The sequence below is a fragment of the Vespa mandarinia genome, chromosome 2, assembly GCF_050613455.1.
Source record: "Vespa mandarinia isolate Hongniang chromosome 2, ASM5061345v1, whole genome shotgun sequence".
Classification (NCBI taxonomy): domain Eukaryota; kingdom Metazoa; phylum Arthropoda; class Insecta; order Hymenoptera; family Vespidae; genus Vespa; species Vespa mandarinia.
The window spans coordinates 5,135,334-5,157,500 of NC_140811.1; the positions used below are offsets into that span (position 1 = coordinate 5,135,334).

Below are 22,167 nucleotides of genomic sequence, written 5' to 3' on the forward strand. Positions count from 1 at the left end.
AGGAAATATTTATATTCTCGAAGTAACATGACGCACAAATAATATTACCTATGATGGTACCTTACCAAAGGTATATATATACGAGTATGTACACGTATCTAATGAGTCCAGCTCGCAAGGAGAATAAGCACAGAGTATAATGAGAATGAATTATGGAGATCGCATGGAAGTAAACGGCTCCAGGAAAGATCACATTGTGATTCTACACATCCTTCTTTCTCTCTCTTTTTCTCCTCTCTCTCTATTTCTCTCTTTCTTTCTCTCTCTCTCTCTCTCTCTCTCTCTCTCTCTCTCTGTCTCTCTTTTACTTCCGAAATCTTTACTCGAAAAATTTCAGTTAACACGTACATCCGTTTTTTTTTTTCACTAATGTCTATTTCAAATTAACGCAATAATTAATACGTATATTGATATATATCACTTAAACGTTATAAGATCATATCTGGTGATTTTTTTGTTTTTTTACGCGTATGCGAAATATTTTCCATATTTTACTGATACGTTTTTCCGTCACGAGTTAAACGAAACGTGGTTTGTGTACAAAACGAAAAACACAATGTGCGTGTATGTTTATATAGTAGGGGAGGAGAGGAAAAGTGGCACGCGAGAACGTGTTTGTTCTAAAACGCAATAAAGAAATGTTTCAGGAATATAAAGTTGAGAGATGCGAAACATTTAAAGATAGTTCACGGATACTTGGATCGTTTTATTTGAATATTAATATTTTCGGATAATAATTCGTGCATGAGGATGAAGCTGTTGCATCGAAAGTATGCATTTACTTTCGTCGAGAGCGAGGATTATGATTTAAACTTTTCAAAAATGCGAAACACCGAAAGCGAACGTTGAAAAGTTACTTAATATCTTATAATCGAATAAGATAATTACGATTTAAATTGTACGTAAAAATATGGAAGTTGCTAATAAAAGCTCTCTTCCATTTCTTAACACGCGATTAATAATAATAATATTATAATATTTTGAGATTTTTTTATATCCCTTAATCAACTCAACTCCGAGATTTCTGAGTTTGAGAAAAATTTCATATATATATATATATATATACTAAGTTATAAAAGTATATAGACACTCTCCGTAAATATCATAAAAATAGAGCGATCCAAGAAAGAGTTAAATTCGTTTAGAGATCTATAAACTTGCTATGATATCGACATTATATCGTAAAATTCGACATTACAGAACGATTTCGAAGATCTTTGTAGCCAAAAGCAGTCGTTCGTACAGAAAGCGAAGCGTTCAAATACATATTCGCTGATGGTTCGAATAGAATCGTTGAAAATATTTTGGACGATCGGTTAGATCGTACTGAAAAAAATGCGAACGGCGAATGGTCGAATCGTTTTCGTCGTTCAATCACTATGAAACTCAAGAGTAACGTACGCGATTCAAAATCATTCGTAATATTCGATATCGTGTGCCAAAGGGACACGACTTGCCTTTTAAAGCCGAGAAGAAGATTCGAGATTTGTGAGAAGAAGAAAAAGAAGAAGAAGAAAAAAAAAGAAAAGAAAAAGAAGATAAAATGAAAACAAAAAAAGAGAAAGAAATCAAGAGAAATAGAAGGAGTAAAGAAGATAAGGGGAGTCCGTTACAGGGCGCGAAATTGAGTTCAGATAGAAACGTCATCATAGAAGGAGATGAGAAAAAAAAAGATAGAGAGACTCACTTTGAGCTCGATGACGTGGTACACGGTCGGTCCTCCTGAGGGGGACCAGCTCGTCGTCGTGAAAAGATAAATTTATCGTCGAACTCGCTTTTTAATTCCCACGACGACCGACACACCGTTGTGGGCGCGCGCGCGCGCGACAGCAAAGAGAAAATCGCAATCCTGAGATCGTGTTTTCGCTCGAGTTCGGTTTTTCAACCCTCGACCGAGGGCTGCGATCGAGAACGCATGACGATCATCGACGTTGTCCAGGATCGTCGATGATCCTGTTCTCTTTTGTTTTCATACGATATACACTAACGAACTAACGAATCCGAGTTTTGGCTCAGACACAACGACGATTGATTCACGATGAGTTCCTCACGTATCCTAGACGTTGTTATCCTTTCGAGGAATATTCTTAAAGAGACGTAGGACGCACGACCTTCCCCGATCACTGCTTCAGGTACACTGTCACGTCACACCGCTGCACTCGCGGCCACGGCTAGCGCACGTACCCCAAAAACGTACTACACCACTCGATTTATTTCTATCGTAAATTCTCTTTTATTTCCTTACTTTGTTTCTCCTCTTCTTTCCCTTATTCTATTTCTCTTTTTCTCCCGTTTAACTTTCTTCTTCTCTTTCTATTCCCTTCCTTTCTTTCTCCCTTTTCTTTCGTAATATAAAAAAAAGGAAGAGACTTTTCGTTGGTGAACACTCTCGAAGTAAACCGTGTCACCTCTTCGGGATGATAATGTAACAGCTACGGTAACTCGTATCGTCGGCGTCGCCCCAATACTCTTTTCCTCTTCCCTTTTGCTTCTCTCTCTCTCTCTCTCTCTCTCTACTTCGAGAGAAAGGAAAAATAAAAAAAAAAAAAGCAAGAGGGAACTATCACAAGGCTAGATCCTTCTTCTTAGATCCAAACGCATCGGTAATCCTACTGTGAAGCGAGATATCCACTTTTATCGTAGAACGAGGAGAGGAAGTAGGACGACCGAAAGAAAAAGGGAGGACGCGCGCACGCATCCACGCACGCACGCACGCGGTCGCAAATTTCGAGAACGAGGACGAGGACGACGGCGAGAACAACAACGACGACGCCGCCGCCGATAACGATGACAGCGACAATGACGGCGATGGTGACGGTGATGATGACTACGATGATGGCACGTAGGAGCCCTAGGAGAGAGGAGAAACCCTTAAGCCGGATCCGCCGAGTTTCCTTTCGCCTCGATTTTAGGTCCCCGCCACCCCCGCGTTGCACAGGCGCGAACCGCTTTCAGAATTTCCGAGGGTCGAGCGCCGCGCACGCTGGAGCGACGAGGAGGAGAGTGCCTAGTGGGAGCACGCGCGTAAGCAAGCAGGAGAGAGAGAAATAGAAGTTGAGTGGAACCGCGGGGGGATGTGAAAGAGGTGACTGTGGGGGTGTACTGAATCGAGGTCGTCGTCGCTATTCCCTCTTTCTCTCTTTTCTTTCTCCCTCTCTCCCTCTCTTTTTCTCTTTCTCTCGTACACGTTTGGTGTAGCTCGAGAGGACTAAGAAAACACAGACTAAACTGCACTAGCCTCGATACGAGACATGCATATCGTAATAGACAATGGATTATTTCCTTCTATTTTTTTTCTTTTTATCTCTCTCTCTCTCTCTCTCTCTCTCTCTCTCTCTCTCTTTCTCTCTCTCTCTCTATTTTTCTCTCTTTCTTTCGTTTTCGTATTTATCCCTCGTCGTATACGATTCCTCTTCTTCCGTTTAGAAAGTTACGTCGTCAGTGCGACGAGAGGATCGTGGCTACCGCCGTGGCTGCTACTGTCGGCGCTGCCGCGCTGCGTGGCCGACAGTCTCTTCATGGTGGGGATTTAATAGTGGGAAGGGTGGCGCAGGCGTTTTGCTGCACCGACGCATTGATCCCTGGAATTCGTGGGGACGACGACGACGACGTCGACGTCGACGGCGACGACGACGGCAATGGCAACGACGACAACAACGACGACAACAACGACGACAACGGTGACGATGACGACAACAACGACGACGACGACGACGACGACGACGACGACGACGACGACGACGACGACAACGAGGGCCAAGCGCGTGTCCACCCTTGACGAGAAAAGAGGGAGGTAACGAGAGCCGCTAGAGAAGGTGGGGAAGTAGAGGAGGGTGGGAAAGAGAGCACCGACCCTCCGAGCAGAATCGTGTCTGCTACGAGCCTTGAGTGTCGCCCACACCTGCGGATCGCCCAGCGACCACCCACTTTTTACCACCTCCTTTCCCTTGATAACCTTCTCTCTCTCTCTCTCTCTCTCTCTCTCTCTCTTTCTCTCTCTTTCGCTCTTTCTTTCTCTTTCTTTCTTTCTCTTCTCGTTCGAATGAGACGACACTCAGTCAGCCACGATCGAGGATCTCTACGACCGATCGAATACTTGATCTCACAGATCACCTCTTTCCAAGTGTGCTGAGTAAAAGTAATCGTCGAAAAAGGACGAATTTGTAGATCGTACACCGCAAACTTTTCCACCGATCGTTTCTTCACTTCTCTCTCTCTCTCTCTCTCTCTCTCCCTCTCTCTCTCTCTCTGTCTCTCTCTCTCTGTGCATCTGTCTCTCCGTTTCTCTCACACTCTCTCGACAATTTTCTTTACGATTGTTATATTTTTCTTTTTTGTTCTTTATTTTCTTTTTTCTTTTGTTGCTTGGGTGTTGAACACCTACGATCATCTGAACGAAAGACCAGGTTTCCGCTCGATTCAAGATTGAATTTATTTGTTATATTCTTTAAATGGATAATGTATTTCGCTTTTCGACGTGAACCGACGGCACGGAGGGCTCCATTGTGCCGAGATGAATGCTCAGGATGAAGAGCCACGAGAGGGACTAAGATAAACACAACGGACCGAGTGAGCGAATATACGTTTGTGTGTGAGTGCGTGTATGTGTGTATGTGTGTGTGTATGTGTACGAAAAGGGGAGAGAAAGATAGATAGATAGAGAGAGAGAGAGAGAGAGAGAGAGAGAAAGAGAGAGATAGAAAGCGAAGATGTAGGGCAGGAAGAACGAGGATTCGAATCCTTCGACGATCCCGACTCACTTTTCTTCGAATAAGCGCTGCTTGAAAGAGTCCGAGCCATCGATGGAATTGAATCCTTCCGTGTGATGCACGAGGACCATCGATTATTTTATCGGCCGAATCGCTCGGGGAAACTCTACTTTTAGGAGTCGATTCGAAGGCGGCCTACATTTTGCGTTTACCGCGAAATGTGAATAAGAGTAAGGTTTACGATCGAAAGGAAAAAAAAAAAAAAAGAAAATAAATAAGGATAGAAAAAAAGAAAAAGGTTCTTTCCCTCCATCTTTCTTTTTTCCCTTTTAATTTCGATGCTTCCGAAATGGAAGAAATTAAAATCTTTTGTTTTTATAATTTTTTCCTTTTCTCGATTTTTTGAGGGATAATTCACCGCACGCTTGATGGATGAAAATTTCAAGTGATTCCTTTAAAGAGAAACCCCTCCGTTCTATAAAATGAAATATATATATATATATATATATATATATATATATATATTTTTTTTTAAAAAGAAGAATTAAAAAAAGGAAAAGTAAGTATGTGAGATAATTTTGATTTGTTATTTTAATAGGTATTTCATTGATTTTATTCGAGCCAATCAAAATGAACGGTCAATATTTTTTCTTCCGTAATAATTGTTAATTAATTAAGAAAGCACGTCGACAAGAAAAATACGAAAAGATCTATTTAACTTTGCGAATACTTTACGAGTCCGATTCTTTTCTTGTTCTTCTTCAACTTCTTTCCTTCTTCTTTATCTCCTGAGAAAGACCACAAAAAGATCGTTCCATTCGTGATTTTACGATCGAAAGAAAATAACGTAGGGAGAAGCGAACAGGCGCAAGAGAATGTAAAATATTCGTGAAGTCTGCGTCTCGTGAATGTGTACTAATGCTGAATAAGTAACGAAGAAGACTGTTGATTTCTATCGGCTCGTAAAATCCACATCTCCCTACAATCTTTCTCTTATCTTTTTTCTTTCTCGGCCCTTTAAAAAAGTTCTCTATAGTCTTAGGAATGGCAGACCGGACGGCACGATTGGACGCGTAACGAGGCGCTCGTGCGGGAGAAAAGTAACGATTGGACTATCTGTCTTTGGAAAAAAAGAAGAAAAAAAATGAAAGAAAAAAAACATAGAGAGAGAGAGAGAGAGAGAGAGAGAGAGAGAGAGAGAGAGAGAGAGAAAGCGCGATGGCGAGATCGTTTGTGGAGAACGAATCGTTTCCTAGTGTGAAATCCTTCGTGTTTTCGTAGAGATTGTCAGATATATATATATAAAAGAAAAAAGAGGATGGCCTTCGTCAATACAAAGCAGAGAGGATAGGCTATAGTAACGCGACCCTTCGTTAGTCGCGTCCGATTCCTTCTGAAACGGTTCGCGTTCGTCTTCATTCGTACGAATAAGGAAAAAAAAAGAAATCGTTTCTTCTTAGCGTTCCCTCTCTCTCCCTCTCTCTCTCTCTCTTCCTCTCTCTTTGTTTTTTTCTCTCAAATTATCTTGTTTTTAGAAAAATGTCATGTCTCGAGTGTCGTGCTATTAAATTGATTTGTGAAAATAAATGACGGTAAAGTCGTCTTATCTGTCGTGAAATTCAAAAACGAGATCATTAAATTTAAAGAAATATAAATCTGTAAAATTCAAGAAGATAGAAAAAGAGAAAGAACGAATTTAAAACTACTTGTGTAATAGTTATAATAACATATAATTCATAGTTACCTATCTGTCCACTTATCTACCTGCCTATCCTATCTACCACATAATTTATCGTTCGTGTTCATTTGATCGATGACACCAATTTTGAACCGTTGAAAATTATACGCTTACGTAAATGATACACATTTAATGCGACCTAACTCCCTATTTATCGTCAAGTGGATTACTTTTTGGTAGTATAGATTATTCCTGATTTCGTTCGACATAGTGTTTTAACGAAATGCGCTGTATTGTTTCTTAAAAAGTCGAGGAAAACAAAAAAGAATAAGATTCTAGCAAATCAATTTTTATATATTTATTCTCTTTCTTATATTTATTATATGTATCTTTGAATTCAATTTCGATATCGTAAATGTCATTAACTTCATTAATTTCTCGTATCGTAAAATACATCAGTTCGATATATGTTCGTAATATTATATATATATATATTCCGTGTTTCAAGTTATAATCGCATGACATCTTCCATCATTCATATTATCATGAGGAATTCGGTCATTTTTTTTTTTCACGCAAAAACACTGCTTGTACTTTTTTAATCAGACTGTAAGTAAAACGAGATCTCTCTTCGTTAATTCTATTTCGTTTCTTATACGAATGAGAAATTTGTGTTAACGATATTAACTTTATTATTATTATTATTATTATTATTATTATTATTAGTATTATTATTACTATTATTAGTACTACCATTACTATTACTATTACTATTACTATTACTATTACTATTACTATTACTATTACTATTACAATTATTTTTATCGTTACACAGAATAAAAGGACATGCAAACGTCGTTACGGTAACCGATGAGGATGAAGCTCGTGCAAACATCGATGTGCGTTATACGCGTCTCTTCCTCTTCGTAGCTCGTTATTTGCAATAACCTTTCGCGTTTCAAACGAGTTGACACAAGGTAGACCCCGAGAACGCTAAAAATTTGAACGGTACGACGAGAAATGGCGACATCGTTATTTCGAAATCGTTTAACGCGTCGTTACTCTTTCGAGAAGAATTGAAAGTACCTTTCGTTTTCTAATTTCGCGCAAATTTTTTGACAATAAAAATACTACGGAGAATTAAAAAATCGAAAAGGATTTAAAAGAAAAAGTGTACGTGAAAAGTAAAATAAAGATCGTAAGAATATTTTCAGATTCCTTTTTCAGGCTTCTAACAGTTCTTTGCTGCTTTTACCTTTAATTTACTTTGCTTTCGAAGTATATACTTGAAAATTGAAGAGAGAAAGAGATAAAAAAAGGAGGACAAAAAATGAAAAAAAAGAATAAGAAAAGAAATGTCAAAGAAAAGAAAGAAAAAGAGAGAAATCGGAGAAGATCGAAAGAAGGATCGGCTTAAGAGTAAGAAGAATCCGATATCCTTATTTGTTCTCTCCTTTCCTTTTTCTACGTCTTTCTCTTCTTCATCCTATCTTACTTCCTGACCAATGAGGAAAGAGGAAGAGCACTGCCTGGAGCAGAGTAAACGCGTATGGCTTGAATTCGAAGAAACGGATGTAACGGAATAAGAAAGGATAGAAAGAGGGTGAAGAAGAAAGATAGGATGAGAAGAGGGTGGGAAGGAGGAAAAAGAGTAGAGGGCCGAAGGTAGAGTACATAATGGTACTTTAAGAAATATCGGGAGAACGAGATAGTCGAAGAATGAAAGAAATAAAAAAAAAAGAAAAGAAGAAAGAGAGAGAGAGAGAGAGAGAGAGAGAGAGATATGTAGAAGGGGATGCTGCAAGCTTAAATCGGACGTGGCACAGCGGATACTCGATATCGTCCCTTTGGATAAACCGAACTCGAGTGGCTCGAATAGTAGCTGACTTTCCCAGGATTGCCGCCTCGCGATCCTCCTCCGTTGTCCTCTCTTACCTCTTTTTCCTTATTCCTCTTCCTCCTTTTCAACCTCATGCCTATTCCATTTCCACGGCTTCGGTCTTGTTTCGTTTTGCATCGTGAAACGACAGTTTTTCTTTCCCCATCGGCCTATACCATATCGACCTTTCTCGTTAACAGACGCATATCCCCTTATCCCCTGAACCCTACCACCCTGTAGAAGAACTTTTGCCATAGCTTGGGCAAACCCTACGTTTTTTCTTTTTTTTTTTCGCCGTTTCCTTTCTCCATTTGTCTCTGTCTGTCTGTCCGCTTCACATACTCGACATTTCTAATCTCCTGCTAGACGCTACAGGATTACTTGTATATTCTTACTTTATTCTTTCTTTTGGTTTTTCATTTTTTACTTTTCTTTTTTTTTTTATTCCTCATTTTTCGTTTCTTGTAAAATCGCTCCGATCGATTTAACGAACGTCAGTAATTAATTGGTTACGTGTTACGTACAAGGTAGGAAAAAGGAAAAATTAACGAGAGCTTTCATATATTTTTTAATTGGCTCGTGTAAACTCGTCCGTCGGTTGATGGTTGAAAAATATTATTTTTCTTGATCACCTACATATGTATGTATATATATATATATATATATATATATATATATATATATATTTACAAATTAAATATATATATATATATATTTACAAATTAAATATATATATATATATTTAATTTGAAAATAATTATATTTTTTTTTAAACCATTAGAGAATCTAAAGAAATAAAATTAAAAAGTAGCACATTACGAAGGAATGAATATCATCTGTGTAATCATTGTAAACAATTTACTTGTATATTGTGGTATGTATAAAAGTATTACGTATACGAGCCAACTGAAACTTTATGTTTCGCACGTACGCGATCGTAACTGGTAAATTGAAAGCGAAACGAATGCTATTCTCATGGCTTTTCTTGAATCGTAAATCCTTCTTTGTTTCATTCGCGATACCTTCTTCACTCACAATACAAAAATTGTTTTCTTTTACTATATTTTATCATTATCATTATTATTTTATTTATTTATTATATTTATTATTCTATTATTATTATTATTATTATTATTATTATTATTATTATTATTATTATTATTATTATTATTATTATTATTATTATTATTATTATTATTGTTGTTGTTGTTGTTGTTGTTGTTGTTGTTGTTGTTGTTGTTGTTGTTGTTGTTGTTGTTGTTGTTGTTGTTGTTGTTGTTGTTGTTGTTGTTGTTGTTGTTGTTGTTGTTGTTGTTGTTGTTTTTATTATTATTATTATTATTATATCTCGGCAATAATAAAAAAAAATATCCTCTGATTCCATTGTAAGAACTCCAATACGATAGCTCGTTGACATGAATGGAAAAAACGCATTTCTAAACAATTATTTGTTTGTTCTTTTATGATTTAAACGGTAAACGCGATAACAATCGATAGAAAATAATTTCTATTCTTTGTCTTTCATCATCTTCCTTTATTTCTTTTTTTGTACTTTTAATACAATATTACGAAGTGCGATAGATAAGCGTTGAAATTGCAAAGTTAAGACGGATTTAAAATCTCCTAATAAATATTCATTGAAGGGACGAGAAAAAGGGAGGTAGAAGAAGGGGAGGATATGAACGCGATTCATTAAAAAGCGCGGCGAATCTCATCTCTGCTGCGCTACAAGTCTTCGAAAAGGGAGGAAAAAAAAGGAAAAAAAAAAAAATATGAAAGCGACTGTTTCATCGTTGAAAAAAACGATTTTTGAAACTCTTCATTCTCTCTCTCTCTCTCTCTCTCTCTCTCTCTCTCTCTCTTTCTTTTTCTCTTTCTGTCTTTCATTCTACGTAAAGCTCTTCGCGTAAAGCTTTTCGAAGGTCTTCTTATAATCCATTAATGGTTTCGGAGAAAGCTTGATAATAAGAAACCTAAATGAGAGGGTCTTTTGTTATTAAATCATGCGTACCTTACGAATAAACGAAGAAATAACGTTGAGAGACAGGACGGCGAGCTTGCACAAAACGATATCTATGCCCGTGAATGTCGAGCCGAAAGTCTTCTACAAACTACCGAGTCAACGTCGTTAATTTGTTAAGTGGAAAACTACTCGTTGCTTTAGCCTGACATTGACGGAGAACGAGACCTGAATGTCGTGCTTGCTTTAGTCTTTTACTTTCGTCTCACAACTCGATGGCACGTGACGAATACTCCATTCTCTCTTTTTCATTAGATTTTTTGTTGTCTTCTCTTTTTTCTTGTTTTCTATTTTCTTTTTTTCATCTTCTTCTTTTTTTTTTTTTTTATTTTTTTTTTTTCGCTGAGTACTTATAACCGCTACCTTTTCTGCTGACAACTGATAAAAGATTTTTTAATCAAGTTACATATATAGATTTCTATTATAATGGAAATATGAAATGGAATAAATCGTACGATATAATATAAATGCATCATTGTATGAGATTATTTTAATAATCAATTGCGTACGATGTTAAATATTTAAATCGATACTACGTTGAAATTGATATTATCGTGATCTGTTTAACGATCTGTGCACGCATTCATCAATGATTCTCAAAAGTCTACGACTTTTTCGATCTATCATTGTGTACATTCAATGACGCGGTAGTATTAATTCTATCGATAAATGTAGAAAGATTTGAATTCTATCAATGACAAAGTTGAAAGAAATAATGTCGATAATGTAGAAATCGTAATTTTGATATCCGCTAGAGTTCGCTGAACGAAATACATCCTAAGAGAAATGAAATAAATTTTGTTTTTTTTTTAGTTAAAACAAAAAGTACAATATGTTCTTTCTCAAGTATTATAGTTAATATAAAATGTTTTATTAATTTTAAGAATCGTACACTACATTTGTCGAAGCAAGATATGTTAAGTGAAATTTTTATGTAACGAAAGAGTTACCTTCTGCATTCCTATTGGTCGTTCATTTTTTTCTTTCTATTTACATTTTTATAATATAAATTTTTCTAATAGGAAATTAAGTATTATTTTATAATTAATATTTTCTATATATGTCTGATAAATTTGAATATACCTTTGATTATCATAGTTGTAAATTTGAAAACTTTAGGAAGGATTTACATTGTATCACAAGTAAACGCATGCGCATTATCAGTTATATATTATACCCTATGATATATATATATATACGTAGTTGGCATATACGTAACCTATACGTTGATTTATTGTTGCAAATAATATAAGTTACAAATTTTATAATGATGAATACACTTTTATCATTAAGAATATTATCATGTACTGGGAAAAAATTGTTAATTAACAATACGATTAATTCAAAATATTCGTTTGTAAAAACCTTAAGAAATCTTCACATAACCTCTTTTAATACAAAAGAGATAAGAGGTGCAAATGACAAAGTTAGAGTTGGTAGTAACAAATATAATTTAGTTGAAGGAGAAGTAGAAGGTTCAGTTCATAGTTTAGACCAGTGAGTAAATGTAAAAACATTTTTATAAAACATATTATTTCTATGTTAAGAAAATTAGTTATATACATTGTAGTTTATACATAGATTTTAATATAATCAATTTAAGAGTTGTATGTATATTTTTTTAGAACAAAACTATTCCCTGAAGAAGACACACCAAATTGGATTTTTAAAGGTATACCATATAAGGAATTACCAATTGTTAATATAAAAGCAACTCATAACAATACTATTCTATCTTTGACAGATTATCAAGGTAATTTTAATAACTCCAATTTCAATAAAGTATTGTTATAAATATATTTACATATTATTATATATTTATAGGAAAGGTACTAGCAGTACATTCTGCAGGTAGAGAAGGTTTTAAAAATACTAGAAAGGGTACTAATGTCGCAGCACAACAAACGGCAATTAGTTTCAGCGAAGTACGTATGATTTTTATTCATAACTTCTACGTTCTAACTTTTAGAGAAGCATAGAAGCATATATAAACGTTTCCATGTTCTAACTAACACGTGGATCTATGAAATATTATATATTTTTCAGACAATTCGAAATAAATGTACACCAGTAATCAGAGTACGTGTAGGTGGATTAGGCTCTGGTAGAATGGTAAATATATTATGATAAAATATATTTTAAATCTATTGTATGATATGTCGATAATAGAATATTATAAATTAACACTTTTAATAAAATAAAATGTTTAAAGTCAAATATAAATAAATAATTATTTAAATAATATCGTAGATTATTATTTATACGAATTCTTTTATATTTTAGGCTGCTTTGAAAGGTCTTCAATTATCAGGAATAGAAATAATATCAATCACAGATAGTACAAGAGTTTCGTGGTGTCCACAAAGACCAAGAAAGCCAAGGAGAATATAATTATATCCTATACATCTAGAACGGCGTCTTTTAAAAGTCATCTTATTATTATAATTTAACAATTATATGTACATTTACTTGAAATTAGAACTTCATATTTATATCATTGTATCGAAATTGCTAATTTCATAATACAATATAATTTTCGAGTTACGTACTTTTCATAGAAATATTTTTTCATTTCTTTGAAGATTTCAAATCCGATAATAATTCTGAACATTTTATTATGTTATTATTAAATAAAATTTAATAAAAGTTTTCAATTCGACATTGAGAAACTAAGTAAGTTGAAGAAATAATTTGTCAATGGTACGCGTAGAAAAAAGAAAATTTTCAATTTTTATTCTCTTTTAATTTGGAAATAATTGTATAAAAAAAAAAAAAAAAAAAAAAAAGAAAAAAACCGGTTTATGGATTTCATCACGATGTGATATTAGATTACGATCTTATATATAAGCGTAAAAATATTTCTTGTTATGGATTTACGAATAATCGATTATTCAAATCTCAAGAGTCTTACTATAAACTGGAAAAGCGTATACAACCCCACAAGGGAGTTTGACCTACATAGGTTAAAGTGCCCTTGGGATATTGTAACCTATATTCTGTAATTAAGCGTTTCTATCCTTAACTATAAACTTTCAACGAAAGTTATATGCAACAATTAATGTTCATCTATTAGGTGCGTTTATTGCGCTGATTTATTGACGGTATTGTCTACATCCTACCAACTGAATTGGTACATATATAAGGGGGATGTGTGAACTTCTCGTTTACAGATTAATAACTTCGTCTTTATTAACGTTCTATAAATATTTGGCATTGTTTTATAATATATAATATAAATTATATAATCGTCTAATACTATTTACAATATTCTAATAATTTATAATACTCATTGTAGCTTATTATATTATTGACTAGAGCACGACAAAGTAACTCTTAACAAAACATTGTATTATTCTAAGCATTTCACGCATTATACTCAGTGTTCATAATACATACATATATATATATATATATATATATATATATATATATATATATATATATGTAATTACAGGTAATGAAATCATCATATCTTATGAATTATTAGGAACAAATACACATGTCAAATTTTGTCTATCGGATTCAATAATCTGAATAATGATGAATAAAAGTATCGAGTAGATTAGTCAATTATCTAATCGGTTTCAATGCATGATAAAGAAAATGATAAAGATCAAGAATAACGTCGATGATTTCTCGCATATTCAGGATTATCGTTTTAATGTGATTTGTTGCGTGATCCAGGGTACGTATTCAGAGACTCTTGTGTAAATACCAGGAAGACGTGGTCTGGCACAACCAACTCCAGAGGAAACTACACCTATGACCATCGTATTACTATCAGGATGATTTCCGACCATAAGAGGACCACCACTGTCAGCCTGAAAAAAAATATATGTTTCGTATAATTTTCATATATTTATTTTTTTTTCATTTATTTATTTTGAAAAGTAATCGATTTTACATTTTATAAAACATTCTTTTACGAATTAATTCATCTTTAATATCTATGTATTTTCAGATCATTAGATCTTCTTCTTTATTTTAAATTCAGTGCAATTTTGTTTTTTACTCTCTTACTTTTTCACTCTCTTTATCTTTCTTTATTTCTCTCTTCATCACCCCTCGCCCCCTCTCTCTCTCTCTCTCTCTCTTTTTTCTCCTTTTTCTATACAGATAGATAGAAAACAAAGCTTTTATACGGACAAGAAAATATAATACTATACAGATATCTGGCTTTTACTTTTCTTTGATGTCGAATCAAAGCTCCGTGATTCAATTCGTGTACTTCGTCTTTTTCTTTTATTAAAGAGATGATTGGATCAAAAGAAAAACATTGTATCAAGTAAAAATGCTCGCGCATATAATGCTATTATTGTATCCACTTTTCCCATTTCAATTTGATTATTTTCTTAATCTTTTTCTCTTTATTTTCATAAAGAATGAATACACATTTAAGACATTCATTTTAAAAACCATATAAATGAGTGAATGAAAAAAGAGAATAAAAAGAAGGAAGGACAATGTATCGATCGAATTTTATTATATGTTAGATCATTATATGTTTTCTTCTTATTTTTTATTCGAACGAATATAATATACATATTTATATACCGTATCGTTATGGTAATATCTTTCTCAAATTTCTCTTCTTTTCGTTTGAGCTTGAACATCAGAGATAACTGTCATAATCAATATTGATCGATCCCGAACTAATACGACGACACACACGTCACGAGTATAGAATTTCAATATTCTTTGGGGGAGAAAAAAAAATATCATTTAATATCTATTGAAACTCGAAAAGTTCATATACTAGATCGAGTCAATTTATCGTAAATGGGTCACGTTCATATTTTGGATAAAAATAGCGCGTACCTTATTGTGGTATATGCTCATGGATAACGAGAGTGTGGAAAAACAAAATGAATCAGCCAATTTCTGAAGCGATGCGTTTAGCAAGGGGAAAAAAAAGAAGAAAAAAAAAATATATATATATATATATATATATATATATATATATATATATATATTTGTGCTACATATCCATGGATTTTCCTTTTACGATTTTTTTCCCCTTGACAAATTGTCATATAAAATGGACGAGTATTTATGCTTTTTTTTTTTTGCCCCTACGAAGAATCGATGATCACCAGGCACGCGTTCCTATCGAAATAATTTCACAATGTTACGAGACCGCAAAAGCCATCGGCGTTAATTGCAAAGCGGTTCTCCACGTGTCTCTGATTGGGTCAAAAGCTTTTTGATTAAGTGTTGCAACGATTATGTGTATATTCGTATATATGTATTTATATATTCCCATATGTAACATGGCACATTGATATTATAGATTGTTTAGTGAAACATTCGAAAGAATTCATTATTTTTTGAAAAGGTATGATCCCCTTCAAAGGCACGTAGATATCCTTTGAGTATTCTATTTCAAGAACGAACTTTGATATAGCGTTTCGTCTTTGGTGTGAACTTAATTACAAGCTATTATTCTATTCTCTTGAAATGAAAAGACAAAAAGAAAGAGAGAGAGAGAGAAAGAGAAAGAGAGAGAGAGAGAGAGAGAGAGAGAGAGAGAGAGAGAGAGGCACATAGAAAGCATAGATATTCTAAATGTTTACCGAGTGATACAAACGATCGCGTTAACTCGTAAGTGCGAAAGTTTCACGTAAATTAACTCGTATTCATATTACGAACGATTATTTCTACCGCGAATTACGTACGCTCGACGACTCACCCAACGATGTTAAATTGTAGAAAATAAATTCTCGCCAATGATAACGCTAATGTTCTTTCTTGTTTTTCTTTTTTTCTTTTCTTCTACTTTTTTCTTTTTTTCAACTTTTTCTCTTTTATCCGTTTTTTTTTCTTTTTTTCTTCTATTTCTTTCTTTCTTTCTTTTACTTTGTTTATTATCGTCTTTTTGTTGCTCGATGATATCGCAACATTAATAGCAACTACGAGAAGAAACTTTCGAGATGACACATGGCAAAAGTGGAACGTCTATTACATAAGTACTACATTTTTATTCTTATTAATCCGTACGAAATAGGAAAGAAATAATGATAAAGCCGTGCCAAAGTGCATCATTTCGTCAATAACGTTTGTCAATGTTCTCTACCAGTACCGCACATATGTCGTTGTCCTTCTGGGACTCTCCGTTTTGCGGCTAAGCAATTATCGGACGCGGCTCTTCCCATTCGTTCGTGCGAATTGTTCTGAATTCTCTGCTAATCACGCACGTACGAGAATCTCTCCTCTCTTATATTTATCGAATTTTTCTGAACTGTTTTCTTTCTTTTTTCTTTTTTTTTTTTTGTTCGACGACGATAAATTAGATATTAGAAATGTTTGGAAATTATTCTTAACTAGCAAACACAGGATCAATTGTGTCTGATGAAGCTACGTAAATGAATCCATTACTTTAAAATTATTATTAATCAATTATTATTATTATTTTTTTTTTCCCTTTCATGACAACTTTTGTCTTTTGCTTATAATTTTTCCTTCATAAGAATACAAATTTCTTAGAACGAAAATCAAATTTCGTGCATGGCAGCTCGACTTTGTCCTTTTTTTTTTTTTTTGTTTTTTTCTAAATATACAATGATAAGTGAATTGTAAAGGTGAAACAGTTACTTACCCAACAAGTGTCTCGACCACCCTCCTGATGACCAGCACACATTTGTTGCGATTCTACGCGCGTGGACTTTCCTTGACTGGCGTACCATTCTCGGCAAATGCTGTTCTCTACCACTCGAACGCTTACTTTCTGCATCACGTCCGCTCTTTTGTCTGCAAGATAACAACGTAACGTTCCGACATGTAGCTTGACTTGTTCAACGTGAATATATCTAAGTACTTATGCAGTAGATATATATACGAGAACTTTATTCGACGCGTTAGAATTATTTTCACCTTTCTTATCTTTCCAATTTTCAGTCTTTTCAAAGTTTTCCGCTTGAATAGAATGAATAAATTGGAATAGAAATTTCGTGACGCGTGAAATTTAACATCAAGACGAATATATATATATATATATGTGGCTCTGTAATTTTAACTAGAGAAATCATCATCCTATTTCTATCGCTCGAGGATTTCCTCTCGTTACGAATCAAGTTTACATGGCACTGAATATATCTATATACTATGTTACCTATACGTTTCGTTAAGTATACCGATTGTTGCAACGTCCGACTACCTTTCGAGAGTATTGACATTTCCGTATCTTCTTGAGAATACTGTGAATATAGTGGAACAAACTCTATCTTTCTCTTTCTCTCAGTCTTTCTCTCTTTCTCTCTCTTTCTCTCTTTCTCTCTCTCTCTCTCTTTCTCTCTCTATTTCCGTTTCTCTGTCTTTCTTCGAGTAAAGTTACCTCGGAACGTTCGCAAACGTGTTCTGAGTTCCTTTGACTCCGATAAGTAAGCAAGAACTTCGTAAGATGTAACTCGAACGCAGAATTTAGGAAGGTACTTGCTTCCACTGCAGACAAAACTCTAAAGTACATTTTGATATCTTCCTCGTGCCGTGGACGCGTCGTCATTACCGTTTCTACTTCCTTCTCTTCTATTCCCCCCTCATCTCTCTCTCTCTCTCTCTCTCTCTCTCTCTCTCTTTCTCTCTCTCTCTTTTACACTTACTTTCTCGTAACTTCCTCGACTCACGACCTTCCATCCTTACCCTATCAGAGAGCTTTTAAACGAGCGAAACATTCCACTCGTGACTTCGACCTAACGCGCTATTCGTTTTATTAAAATTTTCGTAAAATAAAATCAATTCACGTAGTTTTCGTCTCTTTTCTAAAATGACATCGATTCCCTGTACATTTATATATTTACTTTTTTCTTTTCTTATAAAAAAAAAAAAAAAAAAAAAAAAGAAGAATATTTTATCAAGATATATTTGTGAGTAATCTTTTATCAATATTTCGTTCTCTCTATGATTTATTTACGTAAATTGAGATAAGGAAAAGCAAATATTCTATGTTTGTTCAATCTTTGAAAATAACTCATAATCGAAACGTTTAAACTAATTTATAAATGAAATAATTTTTCAATATGATAACTAACTCACATCTAGATCTGTCTTCACCAAGCCAACCCCAACCAGCGGCTACTGCGTTCTCACCACCAAAAGCTCTATACCCTGGCTTTCCCGATGCCGCTGGCAAACAGACGGGTTTCACGCTTTCCGACCAGGTAATCGGCCTCGACAATTCTAACAGGGCAATGTCGTCGACGTATCGGCCACACCTGTGACCGGGATGCATCACCGCGTTAATGACACTTTCCTCTCTCGCCGCCGGCGTTTCCGGGCCTTTCAAGTCATACTCGCCGAGGGTCACTCGTAATTGACGTATCGGAATTGTCGATGTACCCCTGAAAATCGAATCTTAGTTGATCCAACTGTTCATTTCTCTTTCCCTATCTTCTCATTTATTTACTTTATTTATTTTAATATTTTTTTGTTTCTTATATTTTACGTTTATACAGTGATCATTTCATTTTATTATATACATGAACATACATATACAGAATAATTCCAGGTGGTCTTTCTTTCTCTCTCTCTCTCTCTCTTTATCTATGAATTTTTTTTTTTTTTTAGTTTTATTTTGATATTACATATATAATAACTTACTCGTTTAATGTTTCTCATAGTTATTACTCGTGTAATATTTCAAGTATCTATTTTTACAAATATATATATATATATATATATTTTTTTTTAATATCGATTAAATGTACAATGTATTGAAGCTCTAGAAAAAAGTGGGCCATCATTCGTGGAATTACTCTACACACATATATACATATATACATATATATATATATATATATATATATATATATATATATATATATATAAATTGCATGTAAGTTAATTACAATTTTTCCATATACTCTATTCATGTAAAATACACGTACAATACTCTTTTTAATTTCATTATATATGTACTTTCTACAATACTTCGTATCACGCATGTGGAAAATAATGTACACGTATCGTATATGTATAGATTACACAGATAATCACTTTTCTGCAAGTCAGAACTTTTTCTCTTCGTTATATATCACAAATCTTTTTCCTATCGAGGTAAAAGTAGAAATGAGATAGAAAGATAGGAAGAGAAAGAGAGAAAGAGAGAAAGAGAGAGAGAGAGAGAGAGAGAGAGAGAGAGAGAAAGAGAGGAAAAGGATCGAGTAACCGTACGGAAACTCGTCACGATACTTGTATTTTAATTAATCCCCTTCCATCCACCAGGAACGTCGTTCGTCGTCGTTTTCAGCGTCGTTTTTGAGCTTAACGAAGCTTAACTATGGTAGGTGGACCCAAAGAGAGAGAGAGAGAGAGTGAGAGAGAGAGAGAGAGAGAGAGAGAAAGAGAGAGCAATGTGCGCGTTCGCGCATGCTTTCGTAATTTTATCTCGAATATTAGCGATACTCATTCAAAGTGTTCACCTTCATCTCTCTCTCTCTCTCTCTCTCTCTCTCTCTCTCTCTCTCTCTCTCTCTCTTTATTTATCTATATCTCTTTGGGTGATTTTAGTTGTTATTTGAAACAAATTTAGACTAGTTTACCGCGATCGCAAAACTTTCCTTCGGGCGAGGAACGTTATTACGCGAATTTACGAGAAACGATTCTATTCCATCTCAGCTATTCTTATCCTTCTTATTCACTTCCTCTTTTTCATTTTCTTCTATGCCAAGCATGCCGAGCCTTTATTACAATTTTTCGTCGCGCTTTCGAGCGGAAGTCAAACCCTCCCCTCCACTTTACCATCACCCTTACTATAAGTTTATTCAATTTTCTTTCCAATTTATTCAATGGAAGATACTCCATTAAAAAAATTGGAGAGAGATCGGAGTGGGCTTTAGTGCGGGACGTAAAAGGAATTGAAGTGGAAAAGATTAAGCGGTGGAACGGCTACGAAATTAATAATCCGGTATAATCCATTATAAAGATAATGCGACTTCGCCGCTAGCTGATGGTTACTTATTTCCTTCTTGACCTAATTACGCTTTCTCTTCTTTTCTTTTCCTTTCTGTTTTTTTTTTCCATTGTTTTTTATCGTTTCTTTTTTTGTTTCTTTAATTACCACTACTTTCCAATCGATCGTTAGCGTAAAAAGAAAAATATTAATATCGAGATTGTTACAAAGAGAAGTTATTTTCAGAGGAGATCTTTGTAGAAAAAATAATAGAAGTTCGATTCTTGTTGCATAAAATGTATAAGTTCGTTTAAACGTAGATCAGGAATATGTGTTAGTTATACATGAATAATTTCTTCTCCCCCACCAATTGTAGTCGATTATCGTAGTTCGAACGCACACACCTAATATCGCGGTCGATCGACTCGTGAATACGTTCTATACCTCTATCGAAGGAGAATGCGCTCAAGTCACTCCTGTGAGAAGGTTATTAATTGACGATGTTTGTATACTATAGATTTACATCAACGTTCTAATGTATTAGTAACGTGAAACGCAAAGAGTGAGATATATGTACGTATATATGTAATACATACTGTTAGTACATCAATGATGCCAATATGTAATCAATGTCGATATGTGACATATCGGTCAGGCATGTGGTCTGATAATTATCATGAAAATTAAACCCGAGTCGTTTGTTCTTGATTGCAAAAGGACTTTCTCCGTGTCTTCAAAAGGGAAGTGTAATCAAGAGAGAAAGAGGGAAAGATTGAGAAAGGAAAAAAACTAGTCTTTGTGTCGTAAGAAAAATCTTCCCTTGGACGTTCGCAATTATTTAAGTGGGATTTCAGGCGTAGTAAGAAGAAGAAGAAGAAGAAGAAGACGACGACGACGACGACGACGACGATGTTGCGAGCGACGCATCTTCGTCTCGGCTTCTCCCACTAAGAGTCGCTACAGTGGCTTCACTTAATTAATCGGTTTACCCTACCTCCGAATAATTAACAAAATTACGACACTATCTCCTTAAACGCACGGACGCCCATTCTGGAAACTCACTTTCTCTCTATCTCTATGTATATATATTCTCTTTCAAGACGAAGCTTTCTAAGCTTTTCTCCAGGACTCGTTTTCCTTTCTCGTCTTCTTCCTCGTCGTCGTTGTATTTCGCAAAGCTGTCTTAATGGACTCTTCGTATCCTCCCGCCTGTTTCTCTTCTGCTATTGTTCCATGAACCACGGATTATATGGTTTACCTTTCACCAGATCCGCGGCCCTTTTCCTTCATTGATGTCGTAACCCACTTGATTAAAATATTTACCATGGTATGAATTTTCTTTTATTCTTTTCCTTTTTTTTCTTCTCGCACTTTTCATTTTTTATTTATCATTTTCTCTCTCTCTTTCTTTCTCCCTCCCTCTCTTTTTCGTTTTTAATTCTGACATTTTTTCAGTTCCATTCATATACATGAATTTAATTATGCCAATACTCAAATTGCATTTGAAAATAGTTTTTTTTTTTTCGGTTTGTTAGTCAAATGATGTGACTGTCCTTTTATAGCCGACACTTAAGATTTCTTTTTAGCATGAAATATCAAATTATCGTTAATTTTTAATACCAATGTGTACTTTTACTCGACAAACATGGCGAACGATCCGTCTATGAATTTAATAGTGAATCTGCCTATTTATACGAATTTCAGATCAATAATATCAAGTTTGATTTATATTTTTGTATAAACGTTGATATTGATCGAATGTTTAATACTTCTATTACTGCGGGCAATATTGATAAGTGATACTCAATTTCAATATTTATTTCATTTTTTTTTTTTTTTTGAGGATTGCGTACGTTTATTCTAACAAAAATAAAGTTCTGTTGATGCTATGAATTTGATTAATATGACGTCTAAATTCATATCATTCCACATATATAATGTATTAGAATAATATATGTATTAGAATAGTATAAATGCAACGAGTATTAAAAATATATA

General features: G+C 34.4%; 3 protein-coding genes across 5 annotated transcripts in view; 1 reads left to right on the forward strand and 2 right to left on the reverse strand.

Annotated features, from left to right (window-relative positions):
• Positions 1-10,364, reverse strand: part of dpr12 (defective proboscis extension response 12) — a 193,429-nt gene extending 183,065 nt beyond the window's left edge. The window contains exon 1 of one of the 3 annotated variants that reach the window (XM_035861578.2): positions 10,278-10,364. The gene's annotated coding sequence lies outside the window, so the exon portion shown is untranslated. Of the gene's footprint in view, positions 1-1,687; positions 3,430-10,277 lie in introns of those variants that run through there. The other 2 variants (XM_035861579.2, XM_035861575.2) reach the window with 2 other exon arrangements.
• Positions 10,365-11,480: 1,116 nt separating this feature from the next.
• Positions 11,481-12,889, forward strand: mRpS11 (mitochondrial ribosomal protein S11). Its single transcript, XM_035861333.2, has 5 exons — positions 11,481-11,783; positions 11,912-12,039; positions 12,111-12,211; positions 12,333-12,398; positions 12,570-12,889. The coding sequence occupies exons 1-5, from the start codon at positions 11,554-11,556 to the stop codon at positions 12,675-12,677; spliced, it is 633 nt and encodes a 210-aa protein (XP_035717226.2). The 5' UTR covers positions 11,481-11,553; the 3' UTR covers positions 12,678-12,889.
• Positions 12,890-13,790: 901 nt separating this feature from the next.
• LOC118439600 (trypsin-1) overlaps positions 13,791-22,167 on the reverse strand; it is an 18,271-nt gene continuing 9,894 nt past the window's right edge. Inside the window, exons 3-5 of the mRNA XM_035861332.2 lie at positions 18,315-18,619; positions 16,882-17,033; positions 13,791-14,107 (exon numbers count right to left, since the gene is read on the reverse strand). Of these exons, the coding sequence (XP_035717225.2) occupies positions 13,937-14,107; positions 16,882-17,033; positions 18,315-18,619 (628 nt within the window). The 3' untranslated portion in view covers positions 13,791-13,936. The remainder of the gene's footprint in view (positions 14,108-16,881; positions 17,034-18,314; positions 18,620-22,167) is intronic.